At 35.0% G+C, this 19,436-nt stretch overlaps 2 protein-coding genes across 3 annotated transcripts; one reads left to right on the top strand and one right to left on the bottom strand.

Moving 5' to 3' along the window:
* The first annotated feature begins 6,533 nt into the window (after positions 1-6,533).
* On the top strand, positions 6,534-7,406 carry LOC147949977 (uncharacterized). Its single transcript, XM_087511667.1, has 2 exons — positions 6,534-6,969; positions 7,291-7,406. Exons 1-2 carry the CDS (start codon positions 6,534-6,536, stop codon positions 7,404-7,406), a joined length of 552 nt encoding a protein of 183 aa, XP_087367793.1.
* A 648-nt stretch (positions 7,407-8,054) lies between these two features.
* On the bottom strand, positions 8,055-12,466 carry LOC104792875 (MADS-box transcription factor ANR1-like). Of its 2 annotated transcripts, none has more exons than XM_087459679.1 (9): positions 12,350-12,466; positions 11,981-12,183; positions 11,098-11,176; positions 9,186-9,247; positions 8,955-9,054; positions 8,839-8,880; positions 8,666-8,749; positions 8,439-8,563; positions 8,055-8,339 (listed from the first exon to the last, which is right to left on the bottom strand). In XM_087459679.1, exons 2-9 carry the CDS (start codon positions 12,163-12,165, stop codon positions 8,324-8,326), a joined length of 693 nt encoding a protein of 230 aa, XP_087315805.1. In that variant the 5' UTR covers positions 12,166-12,183; positions 12,350-12,466; the 3' UTR covers positions 8,055-8,323. The 2 variants fall into 2 exon arrangements, with proteins under 2 accessions (XP_087315805.1, XP_087315803.1); XM_087459677.1 differs by having other exon boundaries at positions 11,981-12,198; positions 12,350-12,443.
* Between the last annotated feature and the right edge of the window lie 6,970 nt (positions 12,467-19,436).

Raw genomic sequence — 19,436 nt, 5'->3', positions numbered from 1 at the left:
GTTTGATAATTGTTTTCAGAAAACTTAAAGCTTGTTAGATTATTTTGTGATACATATATGCTTTAAACTATTTAAGTAGAAAAAATTACCAATTAGTAGCCTATTGTGAATATTTATATATATCAATAGTTTATAAGTTCAGAATTTTTTTAAATATTTTCAAATAATTGATTAATGGTTCAAAAAATATTTTAATTAATATAACTAACACAGATTAATAAATTTTCACTTTTTATTAAAAATATGACATATCTAGCTTCAATATTAGTTTTAGGTTACATTCATGTTCTTTTAAAAAAATATATAAAGAACCACCGAGATCTGCTCCCCCGGCGGCGCCGAATCCGATTGGCGTCGTTGGGTCTTGGCTTTTTCTTCTCTGTGGCCTCCTCTTTCTATGTAGTCTACTCGCTTTCTGTTTCAGTCCTCCCGGAGATATGCTGAGATTCCAGATCTCATCTCCGCCGTTGCATCAGCTTTAACCATCCTTTCCGCCTCCGCACCTGGCTACTCCCCTCGGTGAATCCTTTACATCGAGTCCTCACTGCTTTGGTATTGATCGAGAGATCCTCCAGTGTCCCCCTAGGCTCGGTCTCCGTCTATCTCACCACCCCCTTAAGCCGTCAATTATCACATCTTACTGCTCCTCGGATCCAAATCCTCTCACCAAGTACTTTGCTTGGCTGCAGCTGGACGGAAGCTCTATATTGACGTCGGCACCGGTGAACCACTTGACGAAGAAACCCTCCTCCTTGGTGGCCTCTGCTTCTCTCTCGGTAATCCTCTATCCCAGGTCTATTCCCCAATCTTATATTCAAACCCTGGAAGATAGTTTACGATGGTTAAACTATAAGTATAAGTCATCCCTGACCTGGATTTGTCTTAGACCCCATGACCTTAATTGCATAATTAGACCAAATCGATTAGTATCTTTGTATCCTGCTTGGTCAAGTTGAGTTACACTCGGTATCAAATCCCTAGATGCTTCGGTTGTGGTGGAATCCTCCTTGTGTCAAGACCAGTTTTTTTGCTTGGTTTGGAAGCTTGCAGTGCAGCTCTTTGATATTGATGTTGATCTACCAATCGGTTTATCTCTATTGCTGGCTCTCCCTGTTCCTTTACCCTACATATTACCGTTAGCCCAACTGTTCTAGTGTCAACTTGTAACTAGGTCTAGTCTGAATCCCACTCTTCTCCTTTCTAGACTATGGTTGCTTAGCTTAAGGATACCGCTAGTGCGAAGACTGCTAGTGAACCTTAATCAGCATCTGTTGCTTTATTGGTCCAAGAGTTTGCTAAGAATCCTGTTACTAGAATCATTTAAGGATGACCCTCTAGAAGGAGATAATTTGGGGAAGCTTGGCATTATGATCCCACCTCTAAGGAATGGGGTTTACCGATGCTTCAACCAACTCTCTACCTATACCTTGCCTAAGCTCAAAGATCTTTAAACCAATATTCAACTACTTTTTGAAGTCCCCTCATATTAGCTTGAAGACTAGTGGCATTATGAACCTCACTCCAAGGAGGAATGGTTACCACAACCTCTTTAAGTCCTGTTCTAGCAACCTTGGACTAACAACTACATTTGTAGTAACCGGTTATCAGAGCCTTAGCACCCCTGCTCGACCCTTTGGCAACTCAGCCGAGCCAGTTTCATCTCCGCCAAGTCTTCGAAATCTCAAGACAGTGGCTCACTACTCCTTGGCCTTGCTCATGGAGTCTGCATCGGTTTGTCTTGATCTCACAAGTTCCATATTGCTCCTAAGCAGGTGGTTCACAGCTCTCAAGCTTTTCACATCGAATGCCCCTATCTATCTTTGTCCTTTTATTGCACTATACTTTGATTTAGCTTACCATGTGATGTACCTTAAACTATCTTTATCATGGATGTTACTTTCTGCTTGAATGAAATGATAACATCTCTTTGATCAAAAAAAAAAAATCTAGCTTCAATATTAATTTTTTTTAAATGAGTTAATTATTGTGAATTTTCATATTTAATTAGTTTACAATTTCATAAATTAAAATATTGATGACATAATATTAAATAACTGATGCATATGTCTAATAATATGTTAAGTTAATATATATAAAATGAAAAACTAGAGTTAAAATTTTTCAAAATATGACATATCTAATATTAAAAATCAACACAATAGAATTGATGATATATATATATATATATATATATGCAGAGAGCTGAATGTTGGTGGTCTCCTGATGAAGAGAAAACACTACTTAATCTATACGATGAAGCATTAGGAATGAATCAATATAGGTTTAAAGATCCTGGCCAACCGGGTAGAGCATTTATAGTTCGTAAGTTCAACGAAATCTACGGTGAAAGTTTAGTATGGGAAACGATGAAAAATAAAATTGATCAATGGAAGAAAGAGTTCAAGCTTTGGAAGCAACTACTACATTACAATGGAATTTCAGTTGATAATATTACGGGAAAGATTATTGCAGAAGATGGATGGTGGAATGATTGTGAACAGGTCCTTATTTTTTCTAATAATTATTAAGATTCAAAATTTATAGAATTCTTATACAAAATTTTGATTTTAGGAGTTTAGCAAACTTGCACGTCTAAATCGAGAACCACCAAAAGATTGGGATACCAAGTCTCGTTGCTTTGCTGTATTAGATGTGGGTTCGCAGCATCAGTATTCTGTGCAACAAAGAAGAGCTGAAATAAGAAATGAACAGTCACATGACGATGATAACGACGATGGTTCAGAGCCAAATGAGGTTCCAGAAACTCAACAAAACGAGGAGACGTATCGTGTGAACATTTATGATGATTCACAACCATCATATGAATTCTCAGATGATGCTACTGAATCACAGTCACCAATTCAGATACCTGATCGTAGTGGGCGACAACATTAAAGAGCTGACTCATCATCTAGTCGAAGAACTGGGTCAAGGGGACCTATAGGAACACGAGCACAGCGTAGAAGGCAAAATTTTGAATCTACCATCCAAGAGACAATGTCCTCCATTAGAGACTTTCAAAGGGATACTTATGAACGACTACGCTCTGGTGCCTTTATACCGAGTTTGAAAAGCCGGTCGAAATTCTTGAGTCATTAGATATTCCAAGATACAATGATTTCTACATTAAATGCCTCCAACTTCTATTAATTGATCTCTTTTGGCGTAATTACTGGATATTGTTAATGGAGTCTCTAACAGGATTTACAAGACATGGTGAACATATAGGCACCACTCGCCCACCGAGTGGATCGTCTACACCTCGATCATCTTATCCATCATCTACAGGCAGTATGTCTAAGCATACAAGCCAAAGAACTCAAAGTATATCAATTGATCCACCTACTATTGGTTTCGACAGTTTTTGGCACCAATAAATGTTGAGCAACGAGCATCTCCAAGATCGCAAGTAGGATCTCCGAGTATAGGGATTGGACGATATTCTCTAGGATCATGTTTTGGATCTCCAGGGTTAGGCTTTATACGTTATACACCAACACTACAAGAAATGTGAGTATTAATAACACTAAAAGATAGGTTTTTTTTTTGTTTTCCGCAGTAAAATAGATAGACACTACTTTTTAATAGCGGTTGCGTATTGGTTATGCTATTAAAAGTGTGTGTGGTTAGAAAGTGTGATTTTTTTTTGATTTTTTTTACTCTGTACTTATTTTTAATTGCATCTGAGTGTTTTTTGTGTTATCTTATGTTTAACCGGGATTTCATTTTTTTTGTTCCCCGCGTGTTAAAATTTTTGGCCTCACACTAAAAACTAAAACACTTAGGGCAAAATTAATAAAAAATCTTTCAGTCTCTCTCGCTCTCTCTCTCTCTCTCACTCACTGCACATCGTGGTCGTCACCGTGTGGATTTCTCAGCTGTTGTCGATCCCGTCGTTTTCTTCTCTTCGTCGGTTCTTAAGGTACCCCGTGATTTCTCAGCTGTTGTCGATCCCTTTGTTTCTTGTATCGATTTAGGGTTCTTCCTAATAACCCATTTCCGAATAAGTTTTTTTGGGTTTAGGTGTTATAACCCATATTCGATTAAAATTTCTGGGTTTTGTATCGATTTTAGGTTTTGCAACTGGAAATCGTTGTTTGTTTGAATTTCCTTGTTATTTACAGAATGTTCTTTGTCTGAATGTCCTTTGTAATTTGTGTTTACAGATTCTATCCATCTTTTGTCGAAGAAGACTTTTTCTGAATTGTAAGATTGTGAATCCTTTCTCCCTGTTTTTCTATATTGTTGTTCTGTAATGTTAGCTAGTTATTTGAGTGTCTGATCAATTGACTTTATATATTTGGTGGAGGATCTGAGTTATGTTTACAATGGAGAAGTCATGGGTTTGGTTACCTAAGGGAAGACAATATCAGTCAAGTTTTAGGGAAAGCTAGATATGAAAGAGTTAGAGGGATGGGCAGAGGGATTAGTCTAAACAAGCTGGAGTATATTAACGCTAGAGACGCACATGTTCAGAAGCTTGAGGCTTCACAAGATGAAATGCTGGGCAAGATAAGAATTGCAAAATGAAGTTCGTTGTTTACAATCTAGAAGAAGGGTAAGTTTCACACTTGTTTTTTGATAATGGCCAATAATGGGTAATGGTTAATTAACCAATTCTGTTTTTTAGCCATCCGGTGCAGAGTTCGATGCTCAGTCTAATGTTTCAATCACAAACAAAGGAGGAATTAAGTGAAAGATATTGGCTTGGTGCGGGCCAGAAGTTGTTGTGGGGGAAGGGAATTCTGCTCGTCTGACCCAAACTATAGGATTGGTCGTATTCAACTCGGTCCGGACGCGGCGGCTATTATTGTTCACACTGCTACAAATCCATATGCATTTGTATGGAGGCCTACCAAAACGCTTTACACAATTGCTGAAGCTGTCGGACTTGAAATTCCTTGGCCAGCTGAAAGGGTAATTTTGGCTTCAGACAACATCTCCACAACTGGACATAAGCCTGAGGTAAATTCTCGAAGTATATCATATTTTATATTGTTCATATCATTATGGATAATAACTAATATATGATTGACTCTAGGCATCCGATGAAACAAATGATAAATGCAACATCTTTGCTTGGAATGGAACTGAAATTATTGGTGAGGGTGTAATTTGTTCAGTTGACCAACTGACAAGGTTAACCATATCACTCTGGGTCCTAATGCTGCAATTGTTAAGGTTCTCAAGGTGATTCATCATGATGCATTTTTTGTGGAGGCCAAGTATTGATATGGCAGTACTTGGTGATGTTCTAAATGAGACCATCGCATGGCCACTTGATAAGATTGGATTCGACGCCAACACATTAGTAGCAGATGTTTCAGCAAAATCATCACCTGAGGTTAATATCTTTTTACTCTGTTTTTCCTTCATTTTTAAGACGTTGCTAGATATCTGATGGATGTATTTGACAATTTGTCCGCCAGGGTACAAGTAAAAGCGCTAGTAGCACCAAAAGTTCCCAAAAGAAATGTATCTTGTTCGATTGCAGCGGTTCAGGAGAAATTGTTGCAGAAGGTCGTGTTTGTTCATCTGACCCAGATGATCGACTACACTTCATCCCATTAGATCATAATGCTAGCAAGGTTTGGGTAGATTTGTCAAAGAATGGAGATGCTAAAGTGTGGAGACCAAATTCTGAAATGGAATGTGTTGTTGATGCTATAGGTACAACGGTTGCTTGGCCTAATGACAAGATTGAATTAAAGTGATGCAAGAACTTGTTACAATTGTGTTGTTTTGAAGCTCAACCTTTTTGCTTTTGTGTTGTGAGTGGTCTTTTGTAATACATTTTGATACTATTTAAAATTTGTGTTTTATCAGATTTTCTCAATTTTAATTTTGAATAAAAGACCACTAAATAATAGCATAATGATAATATACTTTCATAATTTTAATTACTAAATAAAAATGCTATTCTATACTTTTAAAATTGCACATGTAAAACGTTATTATATAATTTTATATTGCATAGGAAAAATGCTATTATAAAATTTAATATTGCATAGAAAAAGCGTTATTATATATTTATATATTGCACTTTAAAACCGCTATGTTAAATAGACCTAAATATAGCGGGTAGGAAAAACGTTATTAAAACTCTCATACTTTTTATAACGGGCGTATAGACAACGTCCGTAAGAGCGCTATGGAATCCTACCATAGCGGATATGACGCGCTATTAATACTTACATTTCTTGTAGTGCAAGACCATGAGTAGGATCCCCGAGCCTAGGGTTTCTCAATAATTCTCCAACTGGTCAAATGTTTCAAACACCATGAGCAGTTGGACTATTTAACACTTCTGGACAAAAAAACGCATCAACATCTCAATCTCTTCCTCGGACCATACCAAACCGGTGGAGGGTTAGGGTGGCAAAATCTTTGGAATCATATTCAAAATGACCATGCTGCATGTCTACAATTTATTAAGAATGACGTTTTTTGCCTTCACAGGACTATGCACTATTTTAAAAGAAAATTATGGATTACAACCTTCACTGAATGTAAGTGTTTAAGAGAGTATCGCTATGTTTCTACGAGTGTGCGGACATAATGAAGTTCAACGAGATGTTGGCTTACGATTTGGAAGAAACCAAGAAACCGTGAATATAAATTTTGGTGAAGTGTTGCAAGCTATAGAACTTCTAGCCGCAGATTACATCAAGACACCAACAACACAACAATTACACCGGATTCCACAGCGTCTACAAGCTGATAGATGGTATTGGCCATATTTCAGTGGTTTTGTTGGAGCTATGGAGGGAACTCATGTGTGTGTTAAAATAAAGCATGAGCTACATGCCATGTATTGGAACAGACTCGATTATGCAAGCATCAACATAATGAAAATTTGTGATATGAATATGTTATTCACATATGTATGGAATGGAGCACCGGGTTCATGTCACGATACAACTGTCCTTTCACTTGCACAAAATGGCGCCTCTGAAGTTCCATTACCACGTAGACACAAGTATTATGTAGTTGATTCTGGATATCCTCATAATCAAAGATTTTTAGCTCCTTATAGGTGAACACGAAATAGAGTTGTGAGATATCACATGTCACAGTTCTATATTGGTCCCCCTCCGAGAAATAAGGAAGAATTGTTTAATAGGTCACATGCATCTCTTTGATCTATCATTGAACGCACTTTTGGAGTATGGAAGAATAAATGGATAAATTTAACCGATTTTCTGAGATATGATATGGATATCAAAAAGAGAGTAATTATTATTGCAACAATGAGTCTTCATAATTTTATTAGAATTTCAAATTTTACAGATGCAGATTTTGTGGAAGATTTTACAGAAACTCAAACTGAGGATCAAGACAATGCATCATATGAGCTTGATGAAGCAGAGAATGCAGATGGACAACAAATGGCGAACACCCGATAAACTATCACAACTATGTTATGGGAAAACCAGAGTATTTGATTTTATATTTGGGTTTGTAATTTTTCATATTTTTCCTCTTTTTATTATGTTGTATTAAGGAAATATTTTTTTTAAATTATAATAATATTTAGAATAGAATAAAAGTAGTCTAATTTGTCTGCCTTTTACCATTCGGCTCATAAAACCGCCTTTTGGGTCCACTTCAACCGCTTCGTCCGCTCTGATCGCTCCAACCGCTTTAATGTTGTTTTGTCCGCTGTGTTTGCTGTATCTGCTCCGCTTTGACTATTGTTACCATTCAGACCCTAAGTGTTGTAAAGGATCATAAGACTATTTTCATTGGTTATCCACTATTGGATGTCAAAGTAATAAAAAAAAAAAAAATAAGAAAAATGTGAGGAGAGAGAAACTTAAGATCTCTGTCTAAATTTCTATAAAGGCTAGATTTTTATAAACAGTTTCAGACCTCTCTTTCACTATATATCACAAGTGGTTGATATTTTAAAAACAAACAAAATTTAAATTAAATAATATTATTATATTAAAATATTATTTAAGAACTCACTTTGAGATGATTACCAACGGTGATTCTCTAATACAACTCGATAAGAATTAAAATCTAGCCTTAGATAAACAATAAAATGTCAGTTTTACTGAATTTTGTTTTTATAATGTATCCAATTTGAAAAAGAAAACAAAAAATAAAATGATGTATATATAGTATGTTACGCACTCACACATCACATCATTATTTTATGATCTACATAGACAAGTAATTTTACAAAGAGAGAAATGGCATGTACATACTCCAAAATAGTAAACAGAATGACAAACCAAGATTAAAATGATCCAGCTTGGATGTTAATGAAGATGACCTACAACCTCTTTGTGTATCGTTCGTTGTCCAACATATTTTGCTAGGAAAGTTGTAGACTGATTCAAATATTCATATATATTCAATAAGATTATGAACTATATATAAGCTTAATTAAATAAGTTTCAAAATGAAGTGAGTTGTGTGAGAAAGCTTACCCTAGTTTTATTGTTTTTTCTTTTGGAGGTTGTATATGTATGAGTTGAAGTTGCGGTGGTGCACATGTTTCGGTTCCATTGATTATAGGATTTAAACTTGAATTGCCTTCAATTGCTCCATGAACCTGTTGGCGCAACAAGTGTTTGTTTAGGTTAATATGAATACATGTTTCTACGTACGTAAATGAGTTTTATATTTTCTATATCTAAATAAAAGCATTCGTCACCTTCTTTTGCAATTTAATATTTTCCATACGCATTATATCTACCATACTTTGTAGCTCTTGATTCTCCTTTTGAATGATTTGTCCCTGTAACATAATCGAACATCGTTAGTTTGATAATGAACAAAAAATATCAAAGAAAAGAATGCATATCTAGATTACTTTAGCTTACAGACCTTACGATTGAGTTCTCTGATTTCATTTGTCATAAGTTGATCCTGCACAAAGAAAAATACTTTAAGTCAACGTCCAAACTATGTTTCTTAATTTGGAAAAGTAAATGAATCCATACCTTTTTTAGACGAACTCCTTTAAGACTTGTTACTAGCTGGTCTTCAAGATTTTGTAGGTCATTAGCATTCATTCCAGAAAGTTCTTCTCCAACTAGTTTCCTTCATATTATCAAAAATCTTGCAATGCATTTAGAGTGACGCATGATTATTTATAACAAGAGACTCTTGTGATAGTTTTTGAAAATTAAAATTGGTATAAATTTTTTGTTTTTAGATGGGACAGCCTTTACCTATGGCATTCCTGTAGATACTGGAGCTGCTGCTGCAAACTTGCAACCTCTCTTTGCCAAAACTAGTAACACAAAGAGAAAAGTAATGAAATGTGCATATAGACGAATATGTTAAAGTGGTCATATAACAATGTCTATTTTTAGTTTGCCTCAAACAACTATGTGCATATATAAACCCCAAAAGAAAAAACATTCATTCAAATAAATAGTAAATGTATTTACAGTTAGATGTACATAAATATGAAAAGTTAGGTTGACCAAATAAAAAAGTTTCAAAGATTCACACTATTTTATTGAAAGCTGTTGAAACAAAACTTTAGCGTGCAAAGCAAAATATAAATGCAAGATAATTATATCCGGTAACAATTAGATGATTTTTTTCTTTCTAAATCTATTGGATAAATTAAATTTCCGCATTGATAACTAACAAACATGGTTTTAGTGTGAGGTGAAATCATGTATTCCACACTGTTCAATTAAAGGTTATATAATTGTTCAAAGATTATTTATATAACCTTACTGTTATTTTTTAAAGTGTTTTTTTCATTATTGCATTGCTAAGGTAAATGTAAAATTTTACGTACAAAAACCTTTTAGCTCAGTAAAAAAAAGTTCTTACGCGCATTGGTGTAGTTGTGCTAAAAACAAATATCAGTTCATCACTCAGTGCTATTAATTATTGTCATCAATGTTGGGAAAACAAACCAAATACTCAAACCAAACACCGCTCAGTGTCGTTTCTTCTAACTAATTTGTGGACCACAACTCTCCATAGCCCAAATTAAACGTCATATTATTACTCATAATTAAGTTCGGCGATAGATAGAACTCTTACAAAATGAATTTTAAGCATTAATTTCTACGGCAACTACAACTGAATACAAACATTGTATATATACAACTTATTTTGAAAAATACTTTGAAAGTAAAATTAAATTTTTAACCAATTACCCTATGCCAAACAACTTATTCCCGGATTTTGATTCATGCTTACTTATATTTTTCAAATCTTTCATTTAAGATATTTATAATATATGATCCAACAAAATATAAAACATTTGTAAGAAATTTAACATTCTCTTAATTCAATTTTATATTTACGAAAAATTTCTGTTTACAGTTGAGGTAATTTCGTAATGCTTTAAAATTTTGGAATTCTATATAGTACGTGTGAAATTTTTATGAAAGCACATCCTCATAAAAAAAAAACTTACACAGTTGAATGCATGTAAGTGAATGCCGTACGTGAGAGTGTAAACGTACGTAAACACACACTCGCAATTATACCAAAAGAAAATATGGTGTCAACAAACTAACAAAAATATATTATATGGAAAAGAGACTGAGATTGAAGAGAAATGCATGTCCACGTAAAAGTGAAATCTTGGGCATAACAATTTGCAAACCGTATGAGAAGCAAAATTTCGAATAACATATAAATATATGTATGTTTTTTGGGTGTCACATATATATGTTATTATATAAATGTATCTATTACTATTTATTTATTATGGTAACAGCCTCTAAGTAATTTTTAAAAATACTAAATAATAGTTTTACTAATATTAGATTTTATATTTGGAAGAGACTATTCTGTATTTCTTCGTTTAAAAAATATCAGAGTTATGTAGTTGTCTCTTCTAAACAGTTAAAATGATATTAGGAATATTTTAGACAAAATAAAGAAATTTAAAAGTATCTTTTTTTCAATTACTCATTTGAAATCATCAACTAGTACATCAAAAATGAATTGGTTAGTACTTTTTTCATAATGCTATTTAATTTTTTTAAAATTACTAATTTAAAATACTTTTCTTTATAAAAAATAATAAATCATTCTATTTGAAAAACCTAAGAGGAATGCGAAAATTATAATATAAAGAAAAAAAGTTGAAAATCTTAATAGAAATACCTTTATCTCTGAGGCATGATTCAGTAGTTGATGCTGCTCCTCTTTTACTTTGTTGTATCTCTCAATGATAGTTTTCATACTATTCGGGTTTGAAAAGAAGTAAAGAAAAACAATGTAATTAATAATACATTAACATATTAAAAATCACTCAACAATAAGATAATTAACTCAATTTTTTCGATATTAATTCTAACTGTATTTTGTGAATTTTGATTTCATATATTATATGCGATAGATACAGTAATGGAGATAAGTATTAGAATTCCAATATTGTTTCAGCACTCAAAATGCTACAACAGCAGTTCGTACATACAAATGTTTGTAATATTAGTATATTGCTCTAAAAAAAGTTAAGGATGATGTATTTTCTTTATGTACTTACATTAGTTTACATGCTTAGCCTATTCATAAATTGGGATAAGTAATTTTATATACTAATTATCAAATTTCTTCGTTCTACATTATACGGAAGAAAACCAAAAAAAAAAAAAAAATGAAGTTTGACCCAAAAACAAAATATTTCCATTTCAAAATTTATCAAATAGCATCACATGGTCATATATGTGATATTCTGCATTCAAATCAATTCCAAAGAACCAAGAAACAAACATCAAATTTTCGTCCAAAATAGCTCTTTCTGATTAAACATATGCTATATAATCCTATCAAGGAAAATAATATTTAGACCAAAACAAAAACGAACAACAACAACAACAAAAACTAATATGTAAAGATGATAAATTATCATTAGTGACAATCGTATATACACGCATGTCTTCGAAACAAGAGACGTGAAGAATCTAACAAGCAAGGCAAATGCAAAATATTTAATTTCATTGACTTGTACTAAAAATAGATGAAGAAGATATATGGGTTTCATTACCTTGAATTGCTTGCGTAGTCATAGAGCTTTCCGGTGCTAGAGAAAATGATAACACCAACTTCAGCATCACAAAGGATCGATAACTCTTTAGCCTTCTTAAGCAAACCACTCCTTCTTTTGGAGAAAGTCACTTGTCTACTTGTCGAGTTATCGATCCTTCTTATAACTATCTTCCCTCTCCCCATGATCTCCTCCCTCAAAAACTTATTCCAAACAAACTGTATCAAATTTTATAAAACAATATGCACATCTTTAATGTCAAGGTGATCTAAAGAAGATTTGACTTATAGATTTATCCACTTTTTCTTAGATTCCTCCTAGTTTCTTGGATTAAATGTACACATATGTATTCGTGAAGATTTGACTTACTTGATCAGGGTTTGGCAATAAATCGAAAGAAGGCAGAGGATGAAGAAGCGAAGCTTCTTTTTTTTTTTTTTTTTTTTTCCCTTCTCAAAAAGATGTCTTCTGTGGTTTCTGTTTGTGGTATATATGGCAAGACAGCGGATTTAGACAAAACCACTGCTGGTTTTATTACAAAGAGTAGTTTCAATAAAAACCCACTTGCGAGAGTATGGTAAATCTTTATACTCGCTATTTTAAGCGCAAGTCTGATTTAGTCAAACCTTTGACCTCGTAAGTAAGCTAAGATCGCGACGAGAAGAGCGAGTACCGGTCAAGCGTAGACACAAGCGCGTAAGCTCAAAATATCCTTGGACTCTCAGGTGTACACAACCACGAATCGTGGGGCGTTAATACAAGGTGGTATTGAATCAATCAATAGATTACCAACACGTGTATCTCAAAGAGATGCTTTTGTATACTCCGAGGGTTTATTTTAAACAGTTCTAGTATCTTTCTGTAAACTTGACAATATATGTGTAAGGTCTTTTGTATTTTTGGCTTTTGGCAGAGCTGGTGCTGTACTTGCACTGTCGTCCGATGATGGAACTCTTTCACCACTATTTTTATTATTTATTTTACTTTATGGCATCATCTTCTTTTTTTTGGTTTTGATTTTTCTGAGGTTTACAAAGTCGGATAGAGGACAGTTTTGGACTATTATATTAAGTAATGTACTAATGTATATTATCTTCAACTTTAATCCTCGGTCATTGAGTTAAGTTCAAACGATATAGAAAAATGTGGCATATACATATATATTGACTGACTAACGGAAGAGTCAAAATTTGAGCTATCAAAAGTTTCTTATTGCCTCCATTTGTAAAGTTCATATTACATTGAGTAGATTTTAGAATTTGTACATTAAATTTGAGTGTATATATATGAATATAAATCAAGAGTTAGTCCGATTCGAAAATATAATCTAACTTTTTGTTCTTTGTTTTTACCTTTTAATATTTTCTTCGATTTTTACAAAAGTTGTTGTATTTAGATTGGTTGTTAGTGATGGAGGATATTTGTTTGAGTAGCAATGCTAAAAAATTTGTTGATGAAGCATGACTACCGTGACTCAACCTTTCTTTGAAGATGACATTCTTCAAGAAGCAATATATGGATGTAGTGACAAAATGACGTACCATTTAATAACATTTATGATGTTTTTATTCTTTGCATTCAGTCCATTATATATATTAACCATGTAACTAGCTCAATGTTATATCAGTAACATGAGCATCAACATTGAAAAGTAGGTTCAAAAGCTTCGTGAACTTGAAGTATTGCTGTATTGGCAACAGTAATTTCCAAATTCTTTTTGTACGTAACTCATTGTTGAGGGTGATTGTACTTGCTTATATATTTGTTATTTTTGAAGTGGTTTTCAATGCATTAGGGTGGTTATTGATGCATTTATAAAAACAAGAACTTCTTAGAAGATCTCTCGAACTTATGTTATATATAGTTAATAACAACAGAAGGGTTCTTAATTTATTTAAGTTTTTCTGGCATGAATGATCGTAAATTTTTGATTTCCAGTTCGATTAAAGCATTCTAAAAATATTCCCACTTTATCTAGCCGCATAAGTAATCGAATAGCATATATATATAAATTGTGAAATTAAGAGAAAATTTGTTTACCAAAGCTGATTACAGACATTAAGAATCTAGATCCAATGTTCGCTGGTACGATCAACGCAAGTGGGAGTTTAAATAGATGAAGAATCTAACATAAGATAATAAAGGAAAATGTAGAAGCTGTTATTGAGACCTCGTTTTCTATGTCCCAGATCCAAATTTAAGGTTACCTTAAAAAGCATGGCTTAGTAATACCAATGATGGATAATAGTAGTAATATTCTACTACCCACTTGATCATGATCTCCTTATATGTTTTCCAACAACTCATATAGTGTATATATTAATGGGTGGCGTGCTGCATCGAGACTCATCATTCATATGTAAGATTGAGAGTCAACACTCTAAACACATATTCGGTTCTAAAATTAGTTTTTTCCGATCCATCTTTTTTTTTTCTAAACCAGAATGACAGTGTTTAAATACAAAAAGAGGCACTACAAACAAAACAATCCGCCGTACCATTAAGATTGTATGAAATGTGAAATAAACACAAAACAATAGAGAAACCCATAAATATACTTTCAATCTGAAAATACTGTGAGTCTGTGACCAATCATCTAAATATGACACCATCTTTACTAATTTTGAACAATATATTAGGAAATCCAACACTAGCTAAATCCAATATGGCTCTGAACTCTTACGCTAGTATTGTGTAGGTTATCAACCTATTAAAGCTTTCAACTCTGCGCGTAAAGGAGTTAAAATTTGCTTGTTTCCATTATAGATCATAGAAATACAGTAAACCTCTATATGTTAAGAAAAGTTCATAACTCTATCATCTTATTAAATTATAGAGGTATTAATTTATATAGAAAGTGATAATTTTTAAAATCAGTTTTATAAAATATTTCAACATATAATTTTAGAAAGATACAAATATAGAAAATTTCTATCATGTAATATAGCGATGTTTCATCATTTATGCAATATTACAAATTTGATGTCGACAAATAATATTTATAAGGAGATGATAAATTTAGACACTACAAAATTTATTTAAGGCTATATATTAATCATTTAATTGTACTCACTTGTGAAAAAAACATTCATTAACTTAAAGTAATGATGAGTATCTTAATATTTATTATGAATGAGTCTATCCAAAGAAAAATGATACACGTTCAAAGATTAGAAAAAGTGTGCATGGTTACTATATATTTAACACTAGATTATGAAGTTGAAGCCCGATAATGCTTATACTTATACAAGTAAATATAAAAAGCAGGATAAAATTATTTATAATGTTCTTAAGCAGTTTAAACATAAATATAATAGCAAAATTAGACTAAACTCCCTATTTCCCATTTCATAAGATGTTTTAGGATTATCTGTTTGTCTCATTTTATTAAATATATTGTAAGTTTTTATGTGAAATTTAAGTCGTGAATGGTGAATAAAAAATGAGAATTTGTTAAAAATACCCTTTTTGATATACATTTTAAAAAATACCCCTTTATTTGGTCATTTTTTGTCACTCTTTATTTTTAATGACCATTTTACCCTTAGATGAAAAATATTTTATTCAATAAAAAGAAAAACAAAATTTTTCCGCCAAAAAAATTTCCAATATATGTTCTCGCCAAAAAATTTTATAAAAAATTTCCCGCCAAAAAAATTTTACAAAGTTTTTAAAAGGTTTTTAAAAGGTTTTCAAAATGTTTTTAAAAATGTTTTTAAAAGTTTATTAAACACCTTGTAAACGTTTTTAAAACTATGTAAAAGGTTTACAAGGTATTTAAACACCTTGTAAACGCTCTTACAAGGTTTTCATAAGGTTTTAAAAAGATTTTTAAACACTTCGTAAACGATTTTACAAGAGTTTTAAAAGAGTTTACAAGGTTTTTAAAAGGTATAAATTTCAAAAAATTTGGCGGGAAAAAATAATTTTTGACGGGAATATTTTTCAATTTTGGCGGGAATTTTTTTTATTTTTGGCGGGATTTTTTTTTGATTCTAGTTGTCATTTAAAGAAAGGGTAACTTGGTCATTTTGTACATAAATAGGGGTAGTTTAAAAAATTGTCAACATGGATGGGTATTTTTAAAAAAAAACATGGGAAAGTGAGTATTTTTGAAAATGTACAATAAAAAAACATGGCGTGTTTTTTCTTCATATTTTATCAATAACGCTAAAATTTCACCAGTCAACACAATTATTGTATTTGGGCATTTTTCAAAAAAACAAAAAAAAATTGCAGAATTAACTACTAGACTGTAACAACCCGTCCTATAGACTCCACTAGCCTCACTGCTAGTTGCCCCAACGGACTGTTCGCGGACCCCACTAGCCTCACTGCTAGCTGTCCCAACGGATCCCAACATGGCCCTGCAGGACATCGATCTTAACCCATCATTGTGGATATCCCAATCCACCAATAGGTTATTGCGTCAGACGTTCCTCGAACCCTGTTCCTCACCCTTTAACAACCTTTCCACAGGACAAGCTGTCACCAATTGACTTTATTTATTTATTATTTATTATTTACTATTATTAAAAAAAATAAACGGGTCAGGCCGTTTCATAGACAAAGATACGAACTGAAACAACCCGACCCGTTTTTTTTTTTTTTAATAAATACAATATATATAATTAAGCATCTCATACTACTTAATTAACCACCCCAAACCACAACTCATCATTAAACCAGCAATAACCATTAAGCACAGCAGAAACATACTAATAATACAAAACCAATACATCATCAATACAAAGCCGATCGACGAATCTCCATTTCCAATCATCTCCAATCCGCTCCAAACTCACCCAAAAGCTTCAAGAACCTATAGCAACCATAACACAACCACCACAAGCAAGAAAACACCACAAAACACAGCAAATCAATCAAACAAAGGATTATCAGGCTTAGATAAGCCATGGTCATGCACTCACTCTTTTGCAGGAAGATTCTGACTTAACCACGACGTATCCAACAATTAGAAGCCTTCTCCTTTGTTCCTAGCACAAGATCTTCACTCCACAGTAACAGATCTCTCAAGAACAGCCAAGGATCTCACAAATCTCTCTCAAAAACGTTTTCTCCTTCTTCTCTCTGCTTCTCTGTCAAAAACGGCTAAAAGGACGAAATAAGTCGAGTTCCCCTTTTAAACTCGAGTTTAGGGCTTCCCCTAAACCAACCACGCAAACGGGACGATTAAAATCAAACCCATTAAACTGTCTGCAAACGGTGTCGACCGACACCAGAAGTGGTGTTGATCGACACCCTAACCAAAATCCCAGAAATTGGTTTGCGGGCGTTACACGAACCACTTTTAACAAATGATTCGTCCTCGAATCTGAACACACTGCCACCCATCCGCAAAACTAATCAAACCACCGCCGCAACGGGTTGTACCATCCAACCATCTGGTCTGCCGCAACCATGGCAACACTAGTCCACACAATCCTGACCCCGCCGACCAACAAAGTCCTGCCCCCACTGGTCAATCCAAACCATACTCTCCCAATCATAACCACTCTGGTCCCCCTGACCAGCATACACCTGACCCTCCCGATCAACACACAGAAATTCCAAGATTAAACCCCCATCAACCCCGAGATCCGCATCTGATCTCCACCGTAACCCTGAGATTGAACCCCCATCAATCTCAGAAATCTACATCCGGTTACCATTCTTATCCCCATGTCCTTGACACTTTTGCCACCAACTCATCTGCTCTTAGGTCGTAACCTTCAAGCCATACCGATCACACTCTCAAACCCCTTATCTTCCAGCCATACCGTCTCACCCTCGGGTCGTCACCCTCAAGATCTTGGTATCAGGAGAACCCGCATCTCCTCAGGAGAACCCGCATCTCCTCAGGAGAACCCCCATCTCCTCTGCCACCCTCGGGACCGCAGTCCTTCGAGCTATCGGTATCTAGGGAACCCCCCGTCCCCTCAGGAGAACCCCATCTCCTCATGAGTTTTTCAAGACCCCCCATCCCTCTAGCAAACGATCATAACGTCTATAAGCATTTCTCCAACCCGGACCACCCCCCGTGATCCGCGTAGAACATCTCAATGTCCTACCAACACCATATCCTCTCCAAGAATATCACCACTGCCATGGCCACCCCCAGGCCTCCCTACTAACATCTCAAACACTTCGGTGTTTACAAACACCCACTCCACTAATATACAAGTTCTAACTATTCATAGAACTTTCTATTTTTAGAAACTAACTATGTATGGCAACTTTCCATTTATAGAACTCCCGAACAATTTCCTTTTCCACAAGGTCCACAAATTCCAAAAACCAAATAACTCCATTTTATTAAAACCTCAAGTGCAATAAACGTTTACAACTCCAAACGAAAATACAAAGCTGAAAATAAAAATAAACAAAAGCCAAACTAAACTCCAGGTTGAGCACCCGGTCCTCCCTTCGGTTGTGCCGCACCCTCCATTATCTGCCTCCACTTAGGACAGAAAGGCCTAATGTACCCCTCCTCCCCACAATGGTAACACGATCGACAATATTCTTGTGGATCACTTTTCTTTGGACAGTCTGCCAACTTGTGGTTCCTGCTTCCACATCCGAAGCACCCTCGCCCACCTTGCTGCATACCTGACGTGTCTTCCCGCTTCCTCTTATGCCTTTGCTCCGAATTTTTTCCCTTGCTCGGAATGTTCTGCTCCAAAGTCTGCTCTGTCTGAACCGCTGGACTGACCACCACTACCTGTGACCTCAAGTCATCCTCTATCTCCTCTGCAGTCTCCACCAGCTCCGTCCTCGTAGCATAACTCCTCCCTCTGCAGTGGACCCTCAAGTCCTCACGAAGCGCCCTCATGAACCTCCTGATCTGAGCCACCTCAGACTCCATCACCGACCTCCATAAGACAGGAGTCGACTGAACTCTAAGTCCAGCTCCCGCACTGACCGAGTCCCCTAAGATAGCTGAAGAAACTGCACCTCCAATCGGTCTAGTGCCTCTCTCAGAAAATACTTGCGGTTGAACTCCTCCACAAAGTCAGCCCAAGTCATCTCCCTCTGCACTCTCCTAGCCGCCACTGATCTCCACTACACTTGAGCATCACCAACCAAATTGTAGACCCCTATATCCACCCAAAACTCCACAGGACATCTCAGAGTCTGGAAGTTACGTTCCACACTCGTCCTCCATGCATCTGCAGCGATAGGATCCGAACCACCCGAAAACCGCGCAGTATCAAGTTTATGCATCTCCTTCAGCATAGACAAATAACGAGCATGAGCTCTCACATCCGCAGCCACTAGTTTCTGCTCCTCTGCCACCACTGGTGGCACTTGCTGAGCCTGAGCCGGACCCAATCCTGGTATCCGCTCCAACATATGTCTCAACAAGCCCGCCAGGTCCACACCTCCCATAGGGGCTCCACCTGCTGGGATTCCCACACCCGGAACCCTAGCACCACCGGCCACTCGGGCACCGACA

The sequence above is a fragment of the Camelina sativa genome, chromosome 1 (assembly GCF_030686135.1).
Source record: "Camelina sativa cultivar CO46 ecotype springtype chromosome 1, ASM3068613v1".
In the NCBI taxonomy this organism is placed as follows: Eukaryota; Viridiplantae; Streptophyta; class Magnoliopsida; order Brassicales; family Brassicaceae; genus Camelina; species Camelina sativa.
This window is presented reverse-complemented; position numbering and strand designations above follow the sequence as displayed.